This window comes from Epinephelus fuscoguttatus, linkage group LG16, assembly GCF_011397635.1.
Source record: "Epinephelus fuscoguttatus linkage group LG16, E.fuscoguttatus.final_Chr_v1".
Lineage (NCBI taxonomy): Eukaryota > Metazoa > Chordata > Actinopteri > Perciformes > Serranidae > Epinephelus > Epinephelus fuscoguttatus.
The window spans coordinates 28,839,838-28,867,732 of NC_064767.1; the positions used below are offsets into that span (position 1 = coordinate 28,839,838).

Below are 27,895 nucleotides of genomic sequence, written 5' to 3' on the forward strand. Positions count from 1 at the left end.
CACCAAATAAGGAAACATTGTATCTCTTTATAAGGAGGGAAGTAGTTCCTGGGTTGTCATATCACTCCGCTGTCGTAAACGCTGTTTAAAAACGAGATATTTTTATGCGCCATGGAGCCGTGATGAGATAAATATTGCGGTATTAATGGAGTAAAAATGAGTATTTGGTCTCCAGCAGGCCGACACGAGGGTTATTTTCGGTTCGCAATGCGGACTACATGACATGGCGGCTCGACATCCAGGGCGCTCTTCGCGTTTTCCTTTTTGAGAAAGTGCTCAGAGTTTTGGAAATAGAGGAGGAGGGTGAACCAAACTGAGCCGGGGTTGAAGGGTCTTGGGGGCAGCATCACTTTCGAAAGTTTGTCTCGGTAATTTCCTGGAGTCTCCAAACCACCGACCGCTCTGGTTTGTTTACATTGTGTGGCCCAGGCGTGTATGCGTTGTATCAGCCATTTACGAGACAACGCGCTCCAGCTCTGTTGGCTGGTGTTTAGAGACCCGGTTTAGTAAATAGAATGTTACCGAGCCGGGTTGGATCGGCACCATCTGGAAACGGGTCAGCGTCAGGCAGAGGTACCACAGGACACGGTTCGGGGGTTGTCGGGATCCGTCCCGTTTTAGTCAGAACAGGGCAAGCTTTACCGGGGGTCAGCGAGAGTGCCGGTGCTGCCGGGCGACAGGGGGAAAGAGACGCCGTCGGGATGCTGGGGGCTAATGGTCCAGGGGGTCCGAGAGGCGCGAGACCGGGGAACGGGACTGGTGTGACCCCTCTACAGACCGCCGTCCAGGGTAACATGGTGGTGGGGTTGAACACGGGAGTTGTGTTGCCTCATGGAGCCAGGTTCGACCCCGACAGAGAGGGTGCGCCTCTGTGCAGCGGCTCGGATAATGACTCGGACTCCGGAGATGATGATGACCCAGTGGGTTCACTCGGGGACAGCAGGAGAGGGGTGAAGCGGGAGAGAGGGGAGATGGAGGCTGCGGTGACGGGGCAGGAGGTGGGGATTCCTCCCGGAGGTTACGGCATGGTGCCCGGAGGGGTCGCCGGGGCAAAGCCAGGGAAGAAAACACGTGGGCGCGTAAAGATAAAGATGGAATTTATTGACAACAAGTTGAGACGGTACACCACTTTCAGCAAGAGGAAGACTGGTATTATGAAAAAGGTGAGTCAGGCGACTGCCTTTGGATCTCATCCAACCACAGTAACATTTGAGTGTCACTTGAGTGTTGTTTGGCCTGTAGCCTACTGCAGTAGGCCTGTAATATATGGTGCTGGGAAATCATTCATTCATGGAATAAACAGTGAGGTTAAGGTTACACCAATCATCACACCAGTGGGTAACATGATAGTGGGCCTACATCATAGTTTGAGGCTTATGACCTGTTGTAAATCAGACCATTTTCTTTCTTGTAAAAGACAAAAACAATTGTGGCACAAACTGACTCACTGGATGTGAGGGAGTCAGAACATTCATGACAGGCAATTGGCTTTAAATAGACTTGAGCAAATGACAATTCTATTTATGAGCATGCATGCCCACCCCAACCATCACACACACACACACACACACACACACACACAGAGCGAGCCTGACACACACAGACCTCCAGATACACTGTCACTCTCATTCATGCACTCATACACAGACAGACAGACAGACAGGCCCAGAACTGTTGGAAGTAGTTCCCCATCAGTAGCCCTCAGTGCACAGGCTGTTCCCTCTGTCAATGTGAAGCAGGGCTTTGCTTGCAGGCAGCAGCCATGCGGTGGTGAGCAGCAGCGGGCCTGTAGGTGCCAACAGCTGACTAAACCCCAGGGAAACGAGATCAGAGGACAGTCAAAGAGCACTCAAACAGAAGACAGGAGCCGGGGACTGTCTGTCTGTGCATGCATTATGGCGCTGTACGGTTTGACACAAGCATCCAGCCTCATCCAGTGACTTGTGTTGGTTTCAGTTTTAAGAGTTGAGTCTGGCACATAAGCAGTTGACATTAAAGAAGACAGAAGTTGCCCGGTGTTAGTCATAATTGCCTCCATTACTGTCTGCTAAGTTCAGTGCCAGTATTTCACTGGAAATCCACAACTCAAGCACGCCATTGCTGCTATGATAAAGTATTGCTATTTGGCATCAGAGTTGATTATCTGGGGACGAGGTCAGCTGTTGACCAGAAGCACAGCAGCAGTTGTTTTGCTGTAGACATGGCCATTTTTCATTATAACTTTAAATCAACACAATGCTTTATTGTAGTGCAGGAGTTTTCATTTGTTACCGTGTTACTTTGAAGAGCCTGTACTGTGTACTCTGCTGTATTTCTCTTTTTTTATGTATCTCAGACTGTTGTCGTGGAAACTGAGGTGTCTTTATGTAGGCTCTTGGCAACATGAACACTATTTGACACACTGTGCGGATAGAGATTTTTTGGAAATGTTGCCTACACTATGTCAACCATCACAGAAATTGAGTGGTGGGTGGAGTGGGAAGATTCATAGTAGACTGGTCTCAAACTGGTTTCTAGGATGAGCCTTGCTTTTTTTTTTTTTTTGCCTTTTTTTTTTTTTTTTTGCTTTTTTTTGAAGGATGTGGTGAGTGAAGCATAGGCCTGGTTGTGTTCTTCTCAGATATGCTTTTGATTACGTGCATGTAAATACTTGCGCAATGAAGATTGTTACCTCAATTACTCAGTTAATTGTGATTCCTGTTTTGGTTCCATCATCTGATCAGTAAAGGTTATGTTTTCGTGTTTGTTCTTTTTGCATCTATGCTCTAAAGGTTGCTTTCATGGCTGACATTTTGACTTGTTAAAACCACAGATGTGACTAGTAACATACATTTTGGCTCCATTCCATTTACGTGGCCCAATACACCATGCAAGTGAGCCAACATGCACAAAACTGGGTCTCTGAAACTGGCTTGCCTACATGGAATACCGCCATTATTAATGTTATTATTGACACCTGAGCTTTCCCCTCTATGATATATCTAGTGCTGATTGTTTAAAAGGAAATGATTCAGTAAAAAATATTGACGATTAATTAATCAATTGTCAAAAGATCACTGGTTCCAGCTCTTTAATGTAAAGGTTTGCCGCTTTTTACTGTTTTATATCATATTGAATTGAGTAGTTTGGGGTTTTGAAGACACTTGGACTCCAGGTACTTTCAATTGACATTTTTAAAAATCATTACATATGCTTTTATGTGCTCTGTTCCTCTCACTTGGAATAGTCTTTAAAATTTTTGAAACTATGTGAATTGGTCTCTCTTCCTGATGTTAAAGCTCTCATAAGTATAAGGGTGAATGATTTGGTTGGTTCTTGTCATTGTGCGTACGTGTTGTAATATTTCTACATGTTACTGTATATCTTTTATGCTTTTTATGTGGTTGTTGCTTGGCTGTAACTTTTTCTTATGCTGCTGTCTTGGCCAGGTCTCAGCAGGACTTACCTGTTTAAAAATGTGTTAAATTAAATTAAAATTACTTAATGATCAATTGAAAAAATGAAGGATTAATCCAAATGAAAGTTTGTTGTACGCCATCACCTTTTTTTTTTCTGAGCCTAAAGTTAAATCTCAAATAGCTTGTCTAAAATTCAGATTTATTCATTTTAAAGAGATTAAAAAAAAACAAAAACAGAAACACACCAAATCCTTACATTTGAGAAGTTGGATAACTGGCTCCAATGTTAAATATCTTTTTAAAAAGTTTATTAATTTTCTGTCATTTAACTCAACTAATTGTTTAAACACTACGGGTGTAACAGTACATTGTTCTGGATCGATATATCGATTCAATGAACAACAATCCAATATTATCCTTGCAAAGTAAAAACATCAATACATGTTGTCATCATCTTTAAGATACACCTTTACTTTGAAATTCCCATGGTGCATCTGTGTCACCATTTCTGACCTGTCCTAAACATTCAAACAGTGCTAGCAGCCTAGCACCATTCATTGAATTAAATTGAAATCATGTCATGGCAGACTTATTAATATCAGCAAATATATTGCTGTCTAAAGAAACAATAGAATATCACATCGAGATGAAACATGGGATTTACAACCCTATGAAGCACTGCCCACAGCGCATGCATGCTTTTTTGTAAAGCCACAATTTTTGGCTTTGCAGCGCTACAACAACAGAAGTTGTGGAGGGGAGTCCAGGGATTTAAATTGGCAGCTGTATAGTCACAAGGCCACCTTTGGGACTCGTGTTCTAACTGCCAAGATAACACCTGAAAAACCGTTTTGGTTTTTTTTTTCTGTTGTTTTGAATTGCACAAACATGTTTGCGTCCATACTATCTTACACTCTGTCTTCATTTGGACAAGGAAGTTTTTTGAGACAGAGGAACCAATTACAGACAGAGTTGTACCCACCCCCCTCCACCCGCACTCTGCAGTCATGAATATTTATGAGAAAATCAGCAGAGCAAGGAAACTTATTAAAGCATTGTGTGGATCTAGTTTGTGCTGCCACCCAGCACTCTTAAGGTGACAAATTAGTCCCTTTTCTGCCTTGGATGTTGGCCAAACATCAGACCCTGTTGTTAGAGACCCCTCTATAGCTGCTGCAGAGCCAATCAAGGAAGGTGGTAGTGAAAGAGGACGACTGGAGCTGTGTAGTTCATTACCTGTTGTAATACTGCATTAGCAGGCGCTGAGGTGAATTGTACAACCAGAGATCCCTTTTAACACTGTTCACCAACACACTCGCACACCAAAAAAACCTCTATATAATTTAGGTTTGAAGTGCTCAAGTGAAACAAGCGCGGTGTAGCATTGAGCCACTACAGCAGTAGCTGGTCATCATTAGCCTGTCTGTGCTCTGCTGTCATATCGTTGCACACAAAAGACAATTATACAATCAGCTACAGCATGTGCCCACATATAGAGGACCGGACTGATAGGGCCCATAATGAACACAGTGTTAGAGCACGATAGAGCACACCCGTATGAATGCATGGTTTTGTAACAGCTCAATAAAATCTTTTAATTTGAATGTGAATCGTCTCCTCCTCTTGTGCACTCTTGTACAATGGCACATCTATCAGCCACCTCCGACTGTACTGTGTTCACCAAGGTGATGCTTCTGGCGCTGTGCCTTCGCAGCACCAGAAGCATCCTCCACATAACTTATGACTCATTTAGATAGAAAAGCTTTCTCAGGAGTTCACCCTGAGTGCAGCAGCATCGGTGTGTGTTTGCTCATGTTTGTGTGTGCGATAGAGTCGAATCTCATTGTGCTTTACCTTTACACAATGTGAGTGTGTGTGCACGCTGTATAATAAATGATGAGGCAGCCGACTGTGATGCTGGCCTCACGTTTCACAGTCAGCTACCTCTGGGTGTTAAGAATGATTCCTTGTGTCCTCCGTCAAGACCGGGTTACTACAACTCTCCCAGTGTATGCAAGCCAGTCCCCTGCTGCAATCAGTCTCTCAGCTATATCACACTCTCTATTCTGGGAACCTTATCTCATGTTATTTTAGCTTCATTTGTGCTATACGTCAGGGTTCACTACAGGCGTATTTTTAGATCTAGTGTTTTCTCGGCTAGGTTTTTTTCTTGTCTCCTAGAGGTTCATCTTATGAGATGAAGGTAGTCCAAGCCCCTATTTGGTGAACCATATCTTTCTGATGTTTAAATTCTAGTCTGTCACATCCTTAAATTTTGTTCTTTCTCTCTTCCAGGCCTATGAACTCTCCACCCTGACGGGAACCCAGGTTCTGCTTCTTGTGGCCAGTGAAACGGGACATGTCTACACTTTTGCCACTCGCAAACTCCAACCCATGATCACAAGTGAAACGGGCAAAGCCCTGATCCAAACATGCCTCAACTCGCCGGACTCGCCACCACGCTCTGACCCCTCTACGGACCAGCGCATGAGTGCTACGGGCTTTGAGGAGACAGACCTCACCTACCAGGTGTCTGAGTCGGAGAGCATGGGCGACACAAAGGTTAGAATCAAAAGGTGGAAAGGTCTGCTGTTGGGGACAGGTCCTACAGGCAGTCAGGACAGAAATTACAGATTGAGAGTGTAAGATTTAGGGAGATTTAAAGCTGAAACCTCTCCTGGCAAGAATTTCTTAAGTGTTCATTGTTCAGGAGGTTTGTAGTGGGAGGTCTTTTCCTCTCCAGTTCTCCAATACAAACAGACCAGGTAATAAAATCTGGTTAAAACAGTGAGTAAAGCAGTTTCACGTTGCAAATCAGTGTTTCTCCAACGCTGTTTGGCATGTCGGAGATGGGCAGCTCACCCACTACATGCTAATGTTTGTTCACCATTATTCTCAAATAGCTTAAGTTTTCACTGGGAGCCAAATTATTGCCTGATTATCATTAAGGTCTCTTCCTTGCCAATGCAAAGACACACAGTGATAAACAGGTACAAACACTGAATAAAGCAGTTTCACATTACAAGTATGTTTTTTCCTGGTGTTGCTTATTGCAAATGGACCTTTAACTACGATGGCTGAAGCAAAGACACAAATGGGTCTTTCTGGAGCCAATGTTTGGTTTGTCTGTCATAGGTTACTCTAGAAACGTGGCGGTGCAACATGCAGATATCCACAAACAAGGATCTGTTCCCTATGTAGATATAAATGGCTCATTCAAAGGCAACAAAAACACGGCGATTCCTATTTTCAGGTGATTATACAAGAAAGAAAACACACTTATTATATTATATTCCATTTCTGCCAGTATATCCCTCTAAATCCTGGACCTTTAAGAATACACTCCATCTCTTCTGGGATGATTGTAGGGAAGCTGCAGCAGTGAATCCCCAAAATTGAATGTGCTCATTTCTGTACCTGTCCCCACAGCCCATTTCCTCTGCTTTCAGCAACAATGGCACTCGAGTTAAAGTCTTTGTGACTCACTGTCTGCTTTACAGCGGAGACATGAATTGCAGAGCAAATATAAAAAAAACCAAACTGATAAAGCACCATAGAAAGTCACTAATGGATATAGTGGGAAATCTCTCCAGAAAAGGCTAGACCCAGCACACGAGCAGAGCAAATAAATCAAACCCACAAGCAGCTGTGGAAAATAATCTTTGTCCTATTGTAAACACTGTTTCAAACTTTTGCCTGTGATATGCGTGGCCTCTGTTTTGGGCTCGTGGTTTGGTTCTGAGCACCAAGTCATATTTTTAATTAAACCAAAAAGTCTCAGCAGTCCTTCAAAGCACTCTAAAGCGAAGGGAGAGCCAGATAAGATGTGGAGTATTATCCCACTCACTAAAGGGAGCTGTCTACACTTTACCTTTCTGACCCCTCATCCAGGAAAGCCTCGTAACACTCTGAGAGATAAATCACAGCAGGTCTGGGTTGTGTTAGGATGAGAAACATGCAGCCGGCTACATGGAAGACTTTGGTGTTTATCTTTGATTTTGGGATGGAGCTGTCTTGTGTTCGTGGATGAAACACTGAGACTGTTCAAGAGAACTTACATTTCTGAAAATATTGGAGTATCACGAGTTTTGTGCAGTTTTCAAACTCGCTAACCTAAAAATTGGCATGACAGAAATGAGTTAGTTGGCTGTGTGACCTCGTCATATTCTTAATGACAAGCTGCAGTGTGCATCCCTGTATTTTCTACCACATTATTGCAAGGTTTCTTAAACCCCAGGTCTTTGAGATGTAGAAGTGAAGCGGTAAATTCATCAGCAGACGCGCTTCGCTATCCACACCTTTGTGCACTCACGTGCTGGAAGCAGAGATTCCCTCTACTGTTTACATGGCTTAAGTACGCCCCTTTGAAGACGGACACTTCCAGGCCTGTTTGCCTGCGTGCTGTTTTTACAAGGCACTAACTAACACGTACCATACACCGTCAAGGATGGGAGATCAACCTTTGCATGTTAAGCCACTCTTATGCCCGCTCTGCTCATTGATAAAAATTAGATTCTGCCTCTGTTGCCATATATGGTATGGTTTCCCTGCCTGCTCTCTTGGCTGAGGCCCCTCACATTCCTTATAAGCTGCAGCTGTCTTTAGAGTCCTGTGATCCCACCCCCACCCCTACCCCCCCACTCATTTAGTGATATGGAGGGGAGGTAAGGATGTAGATATGAGCGGGTGGAATGGAAACATTTGAGCGATACATTACGTCCCATTTTATATGATGTCCATTTACGCGGTTTACAGTGACGCTGTGACCTCTGCTCCCCCACTGCGATTATGACTGTGGGAGACCAGCATGGGCCCTGTGAACACTGCTCACAGATGGAAACACTAGAAATTGTCATTATGTGATACATGTCAGGATCGCTGTCGTTATGGTTAAGGTGGCAGGTGGATACTGAGGCCTCCATTTCGAGGGATCATTTCTGTGCAGTAGGTCTGATGCGTAGTGACTGTGTGCACCTCTGCAGCGTCTGGACACTATTCATCAAGAGAGTAGTATGTCATACATACAGTCCAAGCTAGTCTAAACAGTTCAGTGTTTGCAATGGCTGATGGGGGATGTGGAGGACATTTTGGAGGAGCAACAGAAAGAGGCTTAGGAGATAAGTGAGGTAGACATAATTTGGTGCTGTAAGCAGTGCTCATAAAATCATGTGACTGCAGAAATTCTCATGCTAAATATTTGTTTCCTATTTACTCCTGTTGGATTACATTTGAAAATACAAACAGCAATTGGTGATATCACCCTGCTTTCAGTTTGTAATTTAGTTGTGCACCTTTTTTCTTATTGTCATACATAATGAGCCCAAGGACCGCTGACAAGTGGAGTTTGATTGATGTTTTTCAGTGGTTAAAAAAGCTGTTGTTAGAGATCCATCAATCCTGGATGTTCTCTCTTGACAGTTGATTACTATACATACTACGATTAGTATGATTCCTAAACGCAGGGTGACTCCCAACACCAAGTATGATGCTATACCTAGCATATAGTGGAAAATGATGCAGTACTCTATTTCAGGAATCGCTGTGGCACTGAAATTGAGTCAGAAGCCCGCCATGAGTGAATGAATGTAAACGGCTTTTTACTTTTGGTGCTAGTCCAACAAAATGAAAGCCTCACAGCCATCCCACAATGTTCGCCATGTAACAACACAGATCAGTTAGCTCAAGAGGAGTAATTTTACATTGGCTGTCCAACAAAGGATCAGCAGTTTCCTTCTGAATTTCAATGTGGAAAAATATAACGTGTGTTCTGGAAATGTTATCAATTTTCTCCTGAACGACTCACCAAAATTACTCTCTAAAAGAAAATTTAGAAGAATATTTTACCTACAAAATTCATTTATAAATCAGTCCCTCCAGGATCTCGCAGCAAAAAAACCTTGAATTTGCGGCCAATTTTGTCAAAAAATTGCAATAAAATTGCAGGGCAAAATGATGTTATTGTAACCATACTGAATTTTACAAAGAAGAAATTGCTGCAAATATTTTTTATAGTTCTCCTCTTTAATTTTATTTAATTAGTTTCAAAACATGGACTCCAATAATGTTGCAAAATCCTGAGTGAATATTGTAGCTCTCAATCCAGACAATGTCACTGTAAAACAACATGTATCTTACATCTTCTGTAAACATAACATTTTAATACATTCAGCACATATTGTATGCATTTAAACAGTGCAAATTCTTATGTCAGAGCGTTTCCCCATACTGCAATGCCATTAGCGCGATTTGATGATGCGTCTGATGACATTTCATGACGTTGTATGCGTGACGACTTTTGGTCAGCTGGGAAATGCGGAAAAACGCAGAAAAATCACGAAACTTTTGAAAAAATTGCAAGCCCCCATAAATAATGCGGACTTTCGTTGAATTTGCGTTAATTACTCTGATCGCAAGAACGCGATTTTCTGGAGGGACTGATTAATTACTCTCCCAGTTTAAAACACTTCCGCATAAGCAGTCTCACGCATGGACGAGGAGCACACCTGCGAGTTCAAACGCATGCGCTACTACTCCAGTGTGTTTGAGAAGTAATGAGCATACAACTGGAATAAATAAGACATGGATTATCCTGCACGACTTGAGTGAGAATTTGCAAACAAATGTTATGATATAGTTTTGCTGTGTTTAAACAGTTATTCAAGAATTTTCTCGGTTTTTGGATTCTTCGTTCACCATGGAGACATGCAAGAAAAAAATGTTTTTCTTCTTGAATTCAGTTTAGCACAGGGTGAGTCATTAACAAACAAATGGTCATTTTGTAACTGAAGTACTCCTTTAAGGCATGTAATAGGCCATGCAGTTTGAGAGTCATGCTCCGCATCACCCTACAACTTGTTTTTACAGCTGATGGTTTTGTGTGTTTGCTTGTTAAAGTTTGAAACTTTGAAAAGGCTGGGAGTCACATTATCATCATCTCATCATCTGCTGATCGGTCTGAAGCATGTCTAGCTAGGCTCAATTGATTTTTTTTGGTTGGTGTCACCAGACCTAAATCTGTTTTTTAAAACCAAGCTTGCAAAATGTAATCTAGCAGTAAGAGATGTCAGAGCGAAGAGCGTGGGCTTCTTTCTGAAAACATCATTTGGCACCTACTTTCAACAGTCACACAGAGAACAATCAGTGTATTGGTGTTAAGATAATAAAACATTAAGTTTAAGATGCGTGACTGGAAAACCCTGGCTTTTCTATTGTTATTGCTCACGCAGCACACATTAAGTACGTAAAACCAAATGCTGAAGGCAACACGTGCAGCACTGTTCTCTTAGGGCTGTAGAAAAGCATTCTGAGAAATGTAATGTCTGACATAAGGGTGAATGAGGAAGGTCAGGGGAGAAGTGGTTACACCAGTAATGAAACACCAATACTTCCCAATTAGGGTACATTAGTAATTATTATGGTCTCCTCCAGCAGATCTTTGGATTGTTATGGCTTCTGTGGCTCCCTTATAATATCAGGCGTGCCACAGTACAGATGTTATTATGCTTTTTGGGTTATTTTTGGAAGAGGATGGCAAATCCCACAACTCGTTTGCTTAGAGGATCTAGCTTAGGATAGAATTCTCAGTATCACAGTCTCCTCTGGTTTTCCCCTCCTCTCCCCTTGTTCACTTTCTCTTCACTTTTCTCCCTTTCTCCATCTCTCTCTCTCTCTCTCTCTCTCTCTCTCTCTCTCTCTCTCTCTCTTCCCTGCTGCTCTGGCTGTCAGTGCTATTGCTGTTCTAATCCTGGTGAAGTCTATTTGCTGTTGTGCTCATTAGCACAGATCACATTGTCTTTGCCGCTGTTATGTCGCAAGCAAAACGTCCAGACTGAGGCCACTGTCCAGACCAACAGCTGACGTGTTTGTTTTCCCTGCGTTGTGCCTCTTTGGACATCCTGCGACAGATCTGTCTGACAGCCTCTTTGTTGAACATATTGCTCGCATATAAATATGTATAAATTTGAATTGGTCTCCCCAGAGAAATTAAAGTGATTTGGTAATTAAGTTGCAGTTTTTAATGGAGAACTGTGTTTGAAAAGATAAAGTATTTATCATTTTCTTAAGTCCTCCTGTCTTAACTGCTGTTCTAAGGGCAGAGCAGTGGCTTGAAGTAGGTGACTAGAGAGAATCAGTGAGATAATGGAAAGTTAATTTACTCAGATATGCGCTCTTATCACAAGGCTGCTCCTAAATGTAGAGAGAGGTGGTGGTGGTGGTGTCAGAGGGATTCTGGCGGTGTCGGCAGTGAGAGCAGCATGTTGGCTGTTAGAGGGGAGGAAAGCAACATTATGTCAACCCCCCCAACCCCCATCCACCCCCCTTATTTTACAGCAAGCAACTGGACAGGTCAGCCGCCATTGGCTGCACCTCCTCCACTTGGGCTGCCTTGCCTTTTTTAGCAGTCCCAAATGGAGCTGCAAATTCCATGTTGCTGGCAGGGTGACAGACTGGGAGATGGGAGCCAGCAAATGGGAGATTAGACGAGGGCCAGCCACCAGTAAACTGCACAATGGGCTCTCCAACCAACACTGGACGAGTCTGCCAGTTGTCACCTTCAATTTGGAATGATTAATCCCTCGTGAATAGGGAATCATTTGTGTCGCACTCTTTTTAATTACTCTCTCATTTCCTGTTACTTTAAAACGGGCTCTTTCGTATGATGATCTGTTAATGAAAGGAGGGCAACGGAGGCTTTTATTCTTTTACCATATATAGAACCCTTACAAACACACAAGATTTGGAAACCAGCACATTGAGAGAACTTTTCAAGAGCTCCAAGAAAAGGTTTCTGCACTTAGTGTTTATGTAGCACCACTACCAAACCAAAGAAGCCTAGAAGTCTCGAGTGTGTAAATAAGACTGCTGATGTCTCTCATGATTTGCATTTATTGATTTTTTTTCCCTCCTCATCGATTTTATATTAGGGTTTCTCATATGTTCATAGGAGGGGCGGCATGTATAATACTTGGGATCTCTTCATTGCTGGAGTGAAATAATGTCCCTCTCTTGTAAAATGGATTACTTAGCATGTTATTGAGAGTTCACTCAGTGGCTGTGCACTCTGAGTCTAGAGGATTCATTGCTTATTCCAGACGACTCAGCTCTCCATTCGCACGACTATAAATTGTGACTTCATTTGTTACGTTCTGGTACCTCATTATACAAAGTGGCGTGTTTCCCCAGGACAGGCCCCGCTTTTTCCCTCCCGAAGCGAGGAGCAGCAGTGTGGTTGATTTGAAAACAAGTGGTAAAAATCTGTGATAAAAACTTAAATTGATTTTGTATTTGTGAAAGAAATCTCTCCACAATTTACTCTCAGGGTGATACACAGCTTTATGGTCATAATTCAGAATAATTCAACCATGGCAGAATAACAGCTATGCTCACTATCAATTAATTAACCAATTATTTTCTCAATTAATGGGTTATTTGTTTGGTAAAATGTACCAAAAAAAGTGACAAATACCCATCACCACTTCAAGGTGGTGTCTTCAAATTACTGGTGTGACCAAAAAGTCCAAAACCCCAAAATATGTAGTTTCATGTAACACACGACAAAGAAAAGCAGAAAATTCTCACAAATAAGACGCTAGAATGAGATAAAGTTTGACACTATTGTTTTTAAAAATTACTTTCATGATTTAAACAACTTCAAATTAAGAACAACTCATTAATAGACAACTTGTTTCAGGTCTGATTTTTTTTTTTTTTTTTTTTTTTTTTAATTTTATGTATACCAATTTGACATACAGTAAGTTCGAAGATGACAGTGAAGGGGCTTGATTGTAGTGACAGCGATGATGTGATGTATCAGTGTGTAAGACTGTAGTAAAAGGAGCAGGACATGGACTTCAGGAGGAAATGAAATGACAGTGCCGAGGCTTTGGCTACACATCTTCTCTGAGGGAATGCATTACACCACTGTGGCCTATGTTTACTATGCACTGCCTTGACTCTGAACTAAAAGCCAGCGCTGTTTATAGACTGGCCAGTTGAACAGGAGACACATGGAGATGGTCAAACAAAGCAGTAGGTCAGTGGAAGCTCGCTATGTAGGTCACAGAGATGGTGGAAGTTTGACTAGACCAATAGGTTACCACACAGGTTAAACCCTGGATGATCAATCAGTTGTTGAAACATGACAGGAAGGCAAGAGAAGCCGTGTATTTCTCCATCGAGCAGTGTCATAACCTTGTCCCTTTAGTAAGCCATGGTGTCCCTTTTTTTTAATGATAGTACAAGGTGAAGCATCTCAGTCCGTTACAGGAATTCAGTCATTCTCTTGAGTCCCCAGTGGTAAGAACTGCTAAGAATCAGATGGCGGCTGTCACTTCATGTGGCCTCCTGCTGCCTCAGCTGGCCTGGAAAGGGTTAATTCCCCCTCAGAGGTGCTCAGGTTTCCCGCCAGCTGTCTGTACCCTCAGCTGTTTGTACTCTCGCCCCTACCCTGTCCCTAAACCTCACACAGGTCTGTCTCTGCTTTGCCTGCCGAACGCAGACACTCTGCTACTGCTGTGGCTATGAAGCATGCCACCACAATGCTATTAGCTTAACGCACTTTATCTTCACTGTTAACTAGAGCTGTTGGCTTGATTTTTGTTCTGACCGCTATCCTCTTCGTCCATGGCCATCTTATAGATATTTTTACCTGTTGTCATGCACACAGTAATATCTGTAACCCCACACCGACGCAGTGCAAGTTATTCCCATTTGTTCTGATTTTTAGTGAACATTAATGAAACAACTGTTACTTCAACCAAAATTGGAAAGTCTAGGCAAATGAAGACGTGTTGACAGCTGCGTCATGGTCTGACTGTCAGCGATCACTCACTGATGAATGACAGGCCTGATAGCTGGTAGGTGAATGCTTGACAGATTGTTGTTGCGTGATTTTATTCCGTTTTCCTTTTTGTTTGAAAGGGCAGAACAACTGTGAGTCCTCTGTGTGGCCCTCCCTCTTTGACTTTCCAGCTGCTGTTTAACTAAAGAGGTAAAGGACCTTGGACTGTCAGAGCCCCTCAGCAGGTCCTCGATCTGAGACGAGAAAATTAGCTGCTCAGCACTGTGTGGCTCTTGATTCAGGGCAGCTTGTACAAGACAATACCGGCTTTGCCGTCTGTTCGTCAAGAGGGCCAGAAAACTCTTCGGTTAGCAGCAACACCCTTGATCATTTGTTAATCCTCTGAGTTTTTAAATTCACCAAATAAACAACCTTTTGTTGAGTCATTGCAGGGAGCCATACTAGCAGACTGTCTTTAATGTCAGGATGTTGCTGACTGGGAGCCAATCCGTATAGTAGCTGCATTGAAATGTTTGCATGGTAGTGTAATGTGTGTTGGAAGGCCTTATCAGTGGAGTCCATGCTGGATCATCCACCTCTCACCCACGTAATCAGTCACATATAAAAACCAATAGTGCTTTGCTAAGGGAGGCTGGCCTGGCTTGCTTCCACACAGCCTTTCTGTCATTGATAATGAATGTGCATTTTAAGAATTTCAAGCCTATGGGATGCAACACACTTTATTGCACTTGCTTGCTCATTGTAAGCCTGTCTGTTGCGACACATGGCTGTTGTTTCCATATAACAAGCCTTATTCACTCACCTCAGCTGTTAACACTGCTGCAGTGTATCGAGAACTTTGCATCTATGACACAATAGCTTTGGCCCAGTTCCGAGGCTGGATCCTCCAAAGGACAAGGCCTGCAAAGGTATGTCCTTTATCGAACCTGAGGTCCAAGCTGAGCCTGCTTAAAAATGAAGTATTGATTTGATGTTAATAATGCACATGATAATTTCATGTAAATATCATCCAGCTCCTGTTAAATCATTTCTGTTTCATACCGTGTTCGCTTTGTCTCCCTCCCCCAACTGCATTCTCACTATCCATGAGATGTAATTGCTCTTTTTGTCCAGTCCGTGCTTTTGTCCAGTTTCAGTTACAGACTCCCTCTTCACCTTCCCACTCTCGTTGTTTGACTGTAATTCATTTGCCAAAAAAGAGACAACACTCACAGTAAACAAAGTTAAAGATGAATTTGGCTGACGGTATTATTATTATTTTTCAATTTTCCATACATATAGTATGGAAAATACTCTTTTGGCCATGATAATCATGTAGTGGAAATCTGATATCATGGCAGCCCTAACTTCAATACATGAAGACTCAAAGTTCAAAGCTGAAATCACCAGGGTTACCTGGTATAAGATGGTATGCAGTATAGAACAGACAGGGAGGGAGAGGGAGTGATAATGTACAGCAAAGTCTGGGATTGAGGAGTTTATAACCCGTTATGGGATGCTGAGGACCAAGGCTAAAGAAAGCTGCATTTTTTTGGGCTACACGTGGAGAAGCCTTTGAAATGAGACAGTCTATCATGATGTCCTCTATAACCACAGGATATGTATCCATGTTGGACTTGGGATCACACCTACTGTAGGGTTAGGAAGAAAATCAAATATTACAATACTTTTTTTTTTCTTGGTTTTTTTTTTTTTTTTTTACCAATTACCTTGGTATTGATATTGTGACGATATGGAAGGGTTGACTGTTGGTGCTTTCATGATGAGACTTTCGCAAAATAATCATCAGTAATGTGGATGTAATGACTTAAGTGAATGAAGGCAGAAAATAGAACAGCTACAACAATGTTGTAGGTATAGAAAAGTACCTCACTATACTTTAATGTAGCCTTTGAAACCAGGGCAAGACAATACTTAGGATATTACGACATCAAAGACATCAAAAATCATGATATAATACAACATATATATATATATATATATATATATATATAATTGCCCAGACCTAATCACACCAATTATTAACATACATCAATAGGTAATATTATGCCACTACTGATGTGTCTCAGCAACATCTCTGTATCTATGCTCAGTCAAACCATCTAGGAGCATTAAACCCAAAGGACCATGGAAACTCTTCCATGCCTTCTAATGTGTAGGCTTGTTCCCATGCTGCTATTACACATCATTAGTATCAAGTGGTAAAGTGTTTGTATAAGTGTGTAGAACCAGGCATGGTGGGTTTAGATGTGCTTTATAGTCCCGGCCTAACGCCTACCCTGCTCTTATCACGCAGCCCACTCACCAGCACATCCTGCTCTGCTGTTCAGTGCTCACATTAGCGTGTGCTGCCATGCTACGTCTCACCTCCATTGATCTTAAATTTATGTGAGCATCTCGTCTGCCTGATCGCTACATGTTTTACTGAGATGTCATGTTACATGGTCAGGTAGTTGTCATAGTAACTCCGTGAAAAATGAGAGCAGAAATAATGTTTTTGTTAGTCTTCAATAGAGTTTGTCTGAGCAGTGACTGGACCTTAATTGTAGCAGGGTAAGCAGGTAGATGATGATGGGTCATGTGTGGCAATATTCAGAGAGGATACACAGTCATGTTTCTACAAACCTGTTTTGGATTTTATATCTTTTCCTCTGTTGGTCATTATGTATTATGGAGTAGCATTTTAAAAGGATTGGATATGTTTCTCAGCGCTAAGCCACAATCCTCCACTAATATTCCAAGACATGATTTTATTTTTCCAACTTAATGTAACTGTTGGCTCTTTTTAGACTCTTTGTAAGAATTGATTGGTCAGAGAAACACTCACTGCTCTGCTAAGTGTTTTACATATGGATGCAATTAGAGGGTCCCAGCCTGTTTCTCTACCATGTTTATGTCATTTGCCCTTCGTCTATTAAACCCTCTCTGGTTTCTGTCACCCATCCATTGATCCCTGAAAACACTGCAAGTATTAAAGCCTCCTCCTCCCGCTTAAAGAGGAAAGGCCCCATTAACGGTGTTGTTTTAGGTGGTCTCACGTGAAACTTTCCTGGTGTTGCTTTTGCGGTCACTGGGATAATGACTTATAGCAGAACAGAGCATGAACAAGTGTGTCAGTTTGAAATATAAGCAACTGATGATGTCATCAGGGTTATCTTGGGCTTGGCTTGAGCTTGGCTCGAGACAGTGTTACAAACTATAGATGTGGGGGTCATTATTTGACTGCTTACATTTCTGGCATTGTGTGCATTTGGTCTTTGCACCTTATTGATAACCTGTACTGTTATTTTTTTGTTTATCTGCTCTGCACAGTTATTCAGTTTGTATTGTAACTGTAACAGTTTCCCCCTGGATGAATATGTTTTTATCTTCTCTTACTGAAAGCTGTTGGCATTAACCAGCCAGGGAAAGCCTAACAATAGACACTACTGAGTTGCATTATGGGAATTGAAGGAGCCAGTGTTTTTTGGAGCTTGGCCATAGACTGTGTAAAATAATGGATGTAACCACCGTGACATCACCCTTTGGTTTGTTGACCCCTTTTTTGAAGCCTCGAGTTGACAATATTTAAACAAGAAAGTGGAGATAACTCTAATGCTAGCTGCTAGCTTGGTTAGCATGATGCATTTACAGTTATGGTTAACTGTGATAATGCTAATGCTAATTTTCACAAGTAAAAAACAGGCTTAAAACCATTTAAAACAAAATGTACTTGGCAAAAGACTGAATATCCAACTCCTCAGAGGGTTTTTTAGGATATCAAAATGCTGAACAAGACTTTATTAGAGGACCAGAACACTACAATGAACTTTTCATGAACTGAAAACACACTGAAATAGCTTTGGCTACGCCAATACTCAATCTGTCAGTCTTTGGTCATACCATGCTTATATTACCTAACCAACATTGTCATTATGATAGAGACTTGTCAACTGATGGTCTGACCTGTTACTCAAAGCGGCCACGCCCTTAATTATGCATAACTTGTCAGGAACCAAAACCGTTTGTTGTATCAGGCCGTAAACATGTTTATTCCTGCTGTGAAGTTGGCTATTTTAATGTGGGTGGCTATGGACATTGACTTGCTCTTGGAGCCAGCCTCAAGTGGCCATTAAAAGAACTGCAGTTTTTCGCACTTAAACGTTGGCTTTATTTTTCTGCTGGAAGATTGCCGCTTGAGCTTGACCCATACTTGGGATGATAAGTCTGGATATATCGGTGGCTGATCTGCACAATTCCTTTTTAAAACAGTCTCTTGCGAATCCCGTAAGTTCATGGAAGGGTTATACTAAATTGCTGACATTGCCCTCAACTTACACCTTCTTCCATGACAGAGTCCAGTAGTAATTAAATTAAATCTAATGACCTTCTCCTGTCTTCTACTAATAGCGTTTTCTTTCTCTCACAGGATACACTTAAGCCGACGTTTACGGTAGCCAGCCTACCAGGCAGTACCAGCAGCACCCAGTGCACAGTGCCCACCACCTCCACCACCATGCAGGTGAGCAGTGGGCCTTCGTTTCCCATCACCAACTACCTGGCACCCATCTCGGCCAGCAGCAACGTCAGCGCCAACGGTACCGTCCTCAAGACCACCGGCGCCTCAGCGGGGGTTATGCAGCTGCCCGGAGGCTTTACTTTCATGCCTGGTATGTAGGAGAGCAAAACAATGGCTGTCTTCACCTCAACATCCAGAGCTCTGTCTGAATTCTTAATTATTACAATTCTTAATTATATTCTTGATGGTTTGTTTATCTTAACCTCATCCTTTTGAACTGACGCTTCTGCAGGCTTCATGTTTTGTTAATGTCACTGTGTTGTCTAGCTTATTAGCTGATTAGAATTTGAATGGCACTGTGCCGTGACCTCAGCTGTCTCGGGGTGGTCGTGCCTCTCTCTTCAAGCTGTTTACCTCACACAACAGCCCTTCATATCCAGTCATCAGCACTCAGTGGCCTCGGGTTTTTACAAAGCCCTCAGTATCCAGGAAAGCCATGTCTATTGGCGACTGGCCCTGCCTTTGATTGTCACTTGGGGACAGGAATAATTAGGTGAGAGGGACACAATAGACCTGGCAATGAGGGATGACGAACATGGCCCATAATTAGTCATGAATATTCAATGAAGGATCGGTGGCTTGTGCTGAAATTATAATTGAGACGTACTTTGTGGAGCCGGAGCTTTGTGACAGAGTGGTCCTGAACTAGACATGACCCTTCATTAAAGGGGACTTCACAGACACACTCTTAAACACAAGGGACCTCTACCGTACCAACTCAATGAGGAGTTTGGGACGACAGGCTCTGATTTGGGGATCCCTAAAGTGTTTCCAAATTGGCTTTTCCCCAGTAATTATTCAGTTCACTTCCTTTTCATGGTCGATGTGCTGGGAAATACTGGGGACTCAAAGTGGAGCCAGGGGATGCCAAGAGGTCATGGTTTCCCAAATGACATCATGAATACTTAAATATCACAATATTTTAATTAGATATTATCTTATCTGTTTAAGAAGCTCAGCGCTGTGGAATATTTGTTTGGACTGAAAGAGGCTTGTTGACATTTAGGTGCACTCTTTACTACAGTGTATGTTGTTGTTGTTGTTAACATGTAGACAGGAGTGTGTGTTGCAGCTGTGAAGCAGAACAGGCCCTGTGCTCGGCTGTGTTGTATTTTCTAAGTACTTGCCGCAATGTCACAAGCTAGTTGTTGCAGTGTGTTGGTTGCCTGCCACATCTGAACAGACACCATGACCACTAGTAGATCCTGTGTGTTATTATGACTGACAGCTGAAAGACAGCCATGTCTCTGTCCCCCCTCCCCTTTTTTTTCTTTTTCCATCTTTCTCCCCCCTCTCCAACCATCTCTCTTTTTCTCTTTTTTCCACCCTCTCTCTCTCTCTCTCTCTCTCTCTCTCTCTCTCCTCTTCACCACCTGTCTGGCACATAGCAGCAGTGCCAGGTGGAACAACACACCCTCCCACACTAAAACCTCCTCAGTTGACAGCTTGAAACGGCCTGCCCACCCTACTGCAGCAACTGTTTATGGAGCATGTGACCAAATGTGAGGGTGTAACTCCAGAGTCATGTTCTGAAATGAAATATCTGCCATTTGTTGAAGAAAACACTTTGATAATAAGCAAATGAAACAAATCGCGCACCATTTGAAAAGAATTAAATGTCAAGGTGGCAGCCAACTGCTTAATCACCACTTCATACAGTCATACAGAAGGCGTCACTTGACTTAGCAACCACGTATGTATTGAATCTACCGTATGTAGTATTGAATGTTAGCATTATTTTCACTGACCTTTTTGTAAAAACATTCAACTTCATGGTGATGTTTTTAATGTAACATCAACTTAAAGGTACCCAGTGTGTGGGAGTTTTTGACCAATAGTTGCGCTACGGAGAAATGTTTTTACAATTGGGTCCCTGTTTTTTTCACAGTGTGTTACTTGTAATAGGGTTGAGCAATATGATACTTTATAACATGTGACAGTAGAAAGGTAATCACTGCTAGAGGAGATATGGTAATACCGTTTCTACCGCGAGAGCTAACTAGGGTGCGAATTTGCGTTTCCAGGATAGCGAAGACATGACCCGCCTCCCTCTGCCTTACTTTGCCTCTGATTGGCTTACCCCAACATTGTTACCCTAGGACCCTACAATACCAGAATAGCGACACACGTTGGTCAAGCGGAAAGTTGGTCACGTGCCCTCTAGTGGCGGGATAGCAGGTTGTATCCGACCAAGAACTGACTGAACTTCAGTCTTGCTGCATTGCTGGCGACCAGGAATTCTTGTGCATTTCCAAAGTCAAGCAAACCTAAAAGCATAAAGCGAGAAGTATACTTGCTGCGTGGCCAAACGTACGTGTACACGGTGTGCTGCACTTGTTTGTATACTTGGTGCAGCACAGACGTTCGTTGATGCAGCCAAAACGCTTGATACTGGTGGTCTCCGTTAGGAGCAGACCGCAGCACTCAGACACAGAGGTCGCGAAAAAGGCAGTGACAGTGTATGTCCAGATAAACACAAACATGGACACTCTCGATGAAGAGGAGATCATAATTTTATAGCTGTTAAGATCTCAACAGAGGAAAAGGCGGCGTCTCCGCCGCCATCGGAGATAGTATGTGCAGCCCCTTAACCAATTACATGGGGAGTTTGTTTCCATTGTTTTACCCATACAAGCAATCAATGAGGAAAAGCACAGGGAATATTTCACAGTCTCTAGGTATACTTCGCACGAGTGCCTCTAGTGTTCATGTGAATATTGCATCTCGCATACGTGTCATGCTACCTCGCACAAAAGTGTGTGGTCTACGCGCCAAACGACTGCAAAATACACGTGGCAGCCAAACGTGCACACGTTTCGTGGAGCAAGTATACTTTAGCCATAATCAACCATAATCTACCGTAATAGCTCGGTGACCCATTTACAGGTAAAAAAAAAAAAAAGTTGTCTACCATAATGTTTCTCTCTACATTTTGAAATAAACAAATTATAAGCATGACTTAATATGACCAAGACAACTAAAAGTAAAAACAAGGCCGTTTTGATCAACTTACAAGCAGGTGCGCGTCAGACATACTGTAAGTAAATGGGTTTTCTGGTCGGAAAGGTAATGCCTTCATGCCCCACTAGAGGGCGCGTGAGGCTTAACTTCAGCAAACCACAGGAGTCAATGGAAGTGTCGTCACTCTGGTATTGTAGGGTCCTACCAGTCGCACTCCTCTTGCCTAAACCTAACCAATCCAACCAACAAAGGCAACCAGTTTTAGCCAATCAGTGGGAGAGTAGGGCGGGTCATTCCTTTGCTTTCCTTGGAAATGCAAATTCACATTCACGGGGCAGGCTACGTAGCATATCATGGCTGGATTCTCGTGATTCTCATGATTCTTGCAATCTTGCGAATACAGCTCTTTCACAAGATAGCACTATTTGCACAGACATGGCGGACAAGAGTGAAGTTGTAAATACAGAAACCTGTAACACTTAAAATAATTTTTCCCAGGAGCCTTTAGCCTTTAATTTTGAATGAATTTTAGAGTTGATTAATTCTATTAACTTTTATTTTTACTCAAGTGGTGTCCAGTGTGAGGCATTTTTTTTCATTGTTGTCTCTCAGGCTATTACCCAACCATCTCTTAATTGGATTTACAGTACAATGACTGTATCATGATATATACTGTTACTGTGATATAATATTACATATACCATGATAGACGATTTTGACCATATCGTCCACCTCTACTTTAAAATTAAGATCCTTCATTGCCGCTTGCTTTGTTGTGCAACAGTCATGTTATCTACCCAGTTACAGAACTTGCCAGGTGGATAAATAATATTAAATGTTTGATAACGTGTAACATAAGTAAAAAATGTCAACTTTGCATCACTGGCTAAACAGGGCGTTCACCTGTACAATTAGCGCTTTTTCAAGCTGTGCTATCCTTTCGCACTCAGTCTCAACCCCCCCTCTGTGTGTGTGTGTGTGTGTGTGTGTGTGTGTGTGTGTGTGTGCCCCTCCAGCAGGCACTCCTCTCCCCCCCGGCACCCCCACCATTCCTCTGAGCCAGTTGCAGCAGCACTCCCTGGCCCTCCAGGGGCAGCATGGTCAGGCCCTGGCCGCCGCCCCACAGCAGGGACAGCAGGCTGTCTTCCGCTTCCCTGCTGCTGTCTCCCTCACAGGTGACCTGCTCTGCCACGACTGTGCCTGCTTTAAACTAATCACAATCACATCACCATAAAGCTGCCACTGCTGCTGCTAGGACTGCTAATGCTAACTCTTCTGCTCTACTAATAATCATGCACCTAATGATTACTAATGCTACTTGCACAACTACTTCTTCTACCTCAGCGAATAGCGCTGCTTCTACCGCTGCTGCTACCATATGCCAACATTCATGACTCGTGATGGCATACAGTAGCATTTATGAAGTTTCACCTGTGTGCAACCCGCCATCAGAATTTTAGTTTGGCCTAAATATGCAAATGTAACAGCATCTCATCTCAGTGAGTGACAGCAGGGTCCTCTTGTGTGTTGCTGTCCCACAAGAATAAGGTTGTGTTGTATTCCTCCTACATGCACTGTTTTTCTTTCTGCTCCTGATTGAGCTGTGTCCTCAAGAACAGTGTTATTCTGCCACTACACACTGCTCAAGTAGGAGTTAGCCCTGGAATTGAGATAGATATTAAGCGCCATCTGCTGCCAGCCAGTGCTACCATATGCCACCCCCACTGCTGCAGTCCCCATACTGCACCTCCCGCTATTCCCTGTGTGGGATGTTTGATGACTTACTGTAGTGGCTGTATGCACTCTGTGTGTCTCCAGGCACGGGGGTTCCCCAGCAGCTCCAGGCGATCCAGGTCCACCCCAACACCCAGTCCACCTCCAACAGTGACAGCAGCCCGGACATCTCCCACACCTCCACAAACTCCACCGGTAGGTCACACCCAGAAGCAAAACTGTCATTTTTTTTTTGTTTTATTGGTGAATCAGCTCCATTTTTGCCATTTTACCACAAAAAAATGTCAAGTGCAGAATCTAAAATTAAAATGTAATGATATGCAAGCTTTTATGAAGTTCACTTTTGTACAAACCCACCATCAGAATTTTAGTTTGGCCCAAAAGTGCAAATATAACAGCATCTGAATGAGTGGCAGCACTTTGCACAATTTTTCAAGAAAATTATATTGTGTGGTGTTTTTCTTTCTGCTCCTGTTTGGAATGAGCTGTGTCCTCGAGAAAAGTGTTATCATGCCACTACATGCTGCACAAGTAGGAGTGAGCAGTTGAATTTTGACAGATATTAAGCGCCATCTGCTGGCCAATGTATGCACACACCTTTTGCCCTCAGTGTGACATTTACTTTCTCTCCCTCCTCCCTTCCCCACTGCTCTCTCTTCCAGCAACAGTGAGTCTCCCAGCAACCATCGTCACCTCGTCAGTGCCAACGTCTGTTGCGGGTCACATGATGTACCCCAGCCCCCACACAGTGATGTACGCCTCCACGCCGGGGCTGGCTGACGGGGGGCTGGCCGTGCTCAACGCCTTCTCCCAGGGCACCTCAGCCATGCAGGTTTCCCACGCACAGGCCCAAGACACAGGTGAGCAACACAGGCTTGACACACAGAGACACCGCCCACTGGGTTGTGCATAACTTCAAATAAACACAATGCAATTCTTCTTTCCTCCCCCAGGTTCTGTCCCTCAGGTGTTCCTCACAGCACCTCCAGGCACGGTGCAGATCCCCGTCTCAGCGGTGCAGCTACACCCAGTACGGCAAGATCTGCATTTTACAAGTGAAACTCTCATATTCCCTATGCAACCAGCATGCCACGTGACCTCACTAATGCATCCTAACAGAGCACTGGCACACAGAGGCCACAGGAACATCACCTGTGGCTTCTCTTGTATGAATGATCAGCTGGCAGCTTGTTTTATCTGTGATTTTCAGCAAAGTACACATGCAGTAGACTTAACGCAACACCACTGTAGCAGTGCATGGGAATCAAAACTTGGATGTTTTTTTATCCACTTTACAAAGTCTAGTCTTACAGTGAATCAGTTCCTTTTTGTAAACTGGCTTAAAATATATAGGTGTTTTGATTATATGCACCTGTAAAGTCCTTCCTTCAAAATTGCGCTCCACATATTCTGATTTCATAGATTAAAGGCGTTAAATATTACAGAAAACGTCAGCATCTTTTACAACACCATCCTATGACAAACAGCATGTAGTGTAGCAGGACTTCCATCTGTGCTGAGTGTTGTGTGATGACGCGATTGGCTCTCTGTTCTGTCTCCTGACGTAGCTGTGTTGTGTTCCAGATGGTGATTGGCCAGCAGTCGAGCGGCAGCAGCAGTAACCTGACGGAGCTCCAGGTGGTCAACCTGGACGCAGCACAGAACTCAAAGGGCGACTGACAGACGGCTGGAGCTGTTGAACACGGCAGACCCAGGGACACACAGACAGACAGACTTACTGACATCTCTATTTATTGATGCCTTCCTACAGAGTTTCACATCACACTTCTGAATGTGACTTTAAAGTACATACAGTATATACACACACACACAATCAAGGGCATATGTGTGGCTGACCCTTATACAGTATGTTTTGGTATATATAAATATATATATATATATATATATATATATTCGCAGATGCATAGGAAAGATATCACAACATCCATCATCGGAAGCTATTTTCTATGCCGTTAGATGGTGTTATTATTTTTGTGTGTGTGCGTGTGTTTTTTTTTTTTTTTTTGAAATGTGTAATTACATGTACACACACACTGCGAGGTGCCACAGCTTCACACCAGCCAAAGAGACATTTGTTTGTCTGAATGTTCCAGTGTGAGCAAACTTGTGCACAAGCGTGTGTCTGTGTGTGCGCGCATATCTGGGGGTTTGTAAATTGGCGGGGAGACGCTTAATGACTTATTAAAAAAAGAGAGAGAGAGAGAGAGAGACATTTGGAAATGTACATAGTTTTTTTTTTTTTTTAAATTGATAACTTGTATTTTTAGCCTGGTTTAGTTTGTGAGATGGCATGTAGTTGTTTTTTACGTAGTGGTTTTGTATGTACATGGAAATGATTTGCATAAAGAAGATGAATTATTTACATGTATATGTAAATTAATTTATACACCATCATATGTTGATATACTGTCATGCTGTCGGGAGTTTTCACTACAAGATGGAGAAAGAACGCTGGATGTTTTCTTTTTTATTGTGACATTTGTAACAGGATCTATTAGCGCGGTCACAACATGTAAAACATAAGATATTTATGATTTACTGTTCACATATTCTTTACTTTGCTGGGAAGGTTTCAGTGCAACAGCTGATGGCAAGATCATTCAGTGTGACATCATCAGTTTTGCATGTGAGGTTTTTCTAATGAAACCCTGATCTGGCACTTTCTTTGTGTGGAAACTTAAAAACGATGACAATCTGATGGGAATGATTTTGTTATCTCAGCCTTTAGCATAATGCTATCTATATTTTCATCTGTGGTCACACACGGAAATATAAAGGTGATATTTCAGTGACTTCAGACTTGAGTTTGTTCACTTATTTTAAATGCCACGACTTGATTCTTCTGAGAGTGCCAAACAGGTTTTCATGACATCAGATGAATTTTGTTGTTTAAAAAACGATCATTGTACACCTGTCGCTCTGATCTGCCTCCACTTGGCTGCAGAACTTCAATTATGTGATGCCATTACTGACCTGAGTCAGGGCATAGGACACAGATTTCTTGTTTAACAAGAGACTGTATATTACTTGGCAATTCCTCTTCAATAGAGTGCTGCAGGGGTGATGTTATTTTTTTAGGCCGATGTGGAAGTTAGCTACGCCCTGGTCCCCTTCTTTCAGAGCCTGTGGGATTTTTTTTTTTCATTTTGGATTACTGCAGGATTATGATACCTACAGGTTTTGATCAGCAAGATGATGTTTACAAATTAACACCACTTTTATTACTTTTGAAGCATAAATGCAATCACCAGAACTGAAAAGCTAGCATTAGGCTATATATGATGTTCTGTAGTCTCATTTAGCCACCTGTTAGCAACCATCTTTTTTACGACACATAAAAGCTTCAAAATTCATAAATGGGGTATTGATTGATGTATTTTACATCTTAGAACAAAACGTTAGTCTCTTAGGCTTGTGTTAAGCACAGACCTTATTTCAGGCATCTAACTAAACCCCATTCAAATAACCTGTTGACTTTGAGACGAGGGAACTGGGAGGGCTAAAATGCTAACTCATTTCCGGGTTTTGGGGCTCACTCTTGCACCACTCTAAACTCCACTTGAATACTGAATCAAAGCATTATTGTTTCCTTGTATGGAAGCCCTCAATGTTATTCAGTGTGGTCTCACTGCTGTGCTATTACAACAGTATGGATATTTTTGTACGAACAAGGATCTCTTATTTAGGAAAAGTAACTTCAGGTGCTTTAAAATATTAATATACTCCTTTATCTACAACTGTAAGACCCTAGCTGACTGCAACCTCAGTTTGTACCTCAGCAATCATTGAGAATGAGAGTTATTAGACTGAGAGCCTTCTTTCTGCACCATAGTGCCTCTTTTCCATGGCTGATTTCTAAATCACTGCTAGACAAGGGAAATGTAGGATTGACTTATTTCCAGACCACCTCACCTGACTTTTCATACTCTGCCGTGCCCAGAGAGCAAGATTTTTGACTCATTTCTGCGGTATTAGGTGGATGACTGAGCACGTTGGCTTAAAGCCAAAGAGAATGTGACAGAGGATAAAGTAACCGTGCTGACTGCTGTTCAGTTTTTCACTGGCATGAGAGGTCATTTTCATGCTCTGTGTTCTCTGGTCTGTTCCTGTGCATGATGTCATGTCATCCTGCAGGGTTGTTTTGCATAGGAACTTTACAGGTTAAAGACATTCAATTCCCCTGTATTATGTGGTGGGTTTTTTTTTTCTTTTTTTCAAAAATATTATTTTAAAAAGGGGGATTATTGAACAGAATTTGTGGTTTTCACCTTGTCGTTGAAAGAAATGGTTATTTTGTGTATTTTTGTTTTGTTGTACAGACATTTTGTAATAAAAACAAGATGAAACACAGTGAGCTGTTCAAAGAACGACCACATCTCCTGCTGAAGAACTTTTTTTTAATTGGGACGGAGGATGTTAAAG

At 42.5% G+C, this 27,895-nt stretch overlaps 1 protein-coding gene across 4 annotated transcripts; it reads left to right on the top strand.

The window, feature by feature from the left end:
• Positions 1 to 119: 119 nt before the first annotated feature.
• srfb (serum response factor b) lies at positions 120 to 27,827 on the top strand. 4 transcript variants are annotated; one of them, XM_049601074.1, is made up of 8 exons: positions 120 to 1,163; positions 5,694 to 5,960; positions 18,608 to 18,848; positions 22,735 to 22,893; positions 23,537 to 23,647; positions 24,115 to 24,312; positions 24,406 to 24,507; positions 25,037 to 27,827. In XM_049601074.1, exons 1-8 carry the CDS (start codon positions 516 to 518, stop codon positions 25,072 to 25,074), a joined length of 1,764 nt encoding a protein of 587 aa, XP_049457031.1. In that variant the 5' UTR covers positions 120 to 515; the 3' UTR covers positions 25,075 to 27,827. The 4 variants fall into 4 exon arrangements, with proteins under 4 accessions (XP_049457031.1, XP_049457030.1, XP_049457029.1 ...); XM_049601073.1 differs by having other exon boundaries at positions 121 to 1,163; positions 22,738 to 22,893; positions 24,406 to 24,482; XM_049601072.1 differs by having other exon boundaries at positions 123 to 1,163; positions 24,406 to 24,482.
• The last annotated feature ends 68 nt before the right edge of the window (positions 27,828 to 27,895 follow it).

What these genes read in the sequence shown, in the direction of transcription:
- srfb (XM_049601072.1), top strand. Translation starts at nt 516, where the DNA reads ATGTTACCGAGCCGGGTTGGATCGGCACCATCTGGAAACGGGTCAGCG. An exon ending in TGCTGCTGTCTCCCTCACAG is followed by an intron (nt 22,894 to 23,536) that starts GTGACCTGCTCT and finishes GTGTGTCTCCAG; the next exon opens with GCACGGGGGTTCCCCAGCAG. An exon ending in CACCTCCACAAACTCCACCG is followed by an intron (nt 23,648 to 24,114) that starts GTAGGTCACACC and finishes TCTCTCTTCCAG; the next exon opens with CAACAGTGAGTCTCCCAGCA.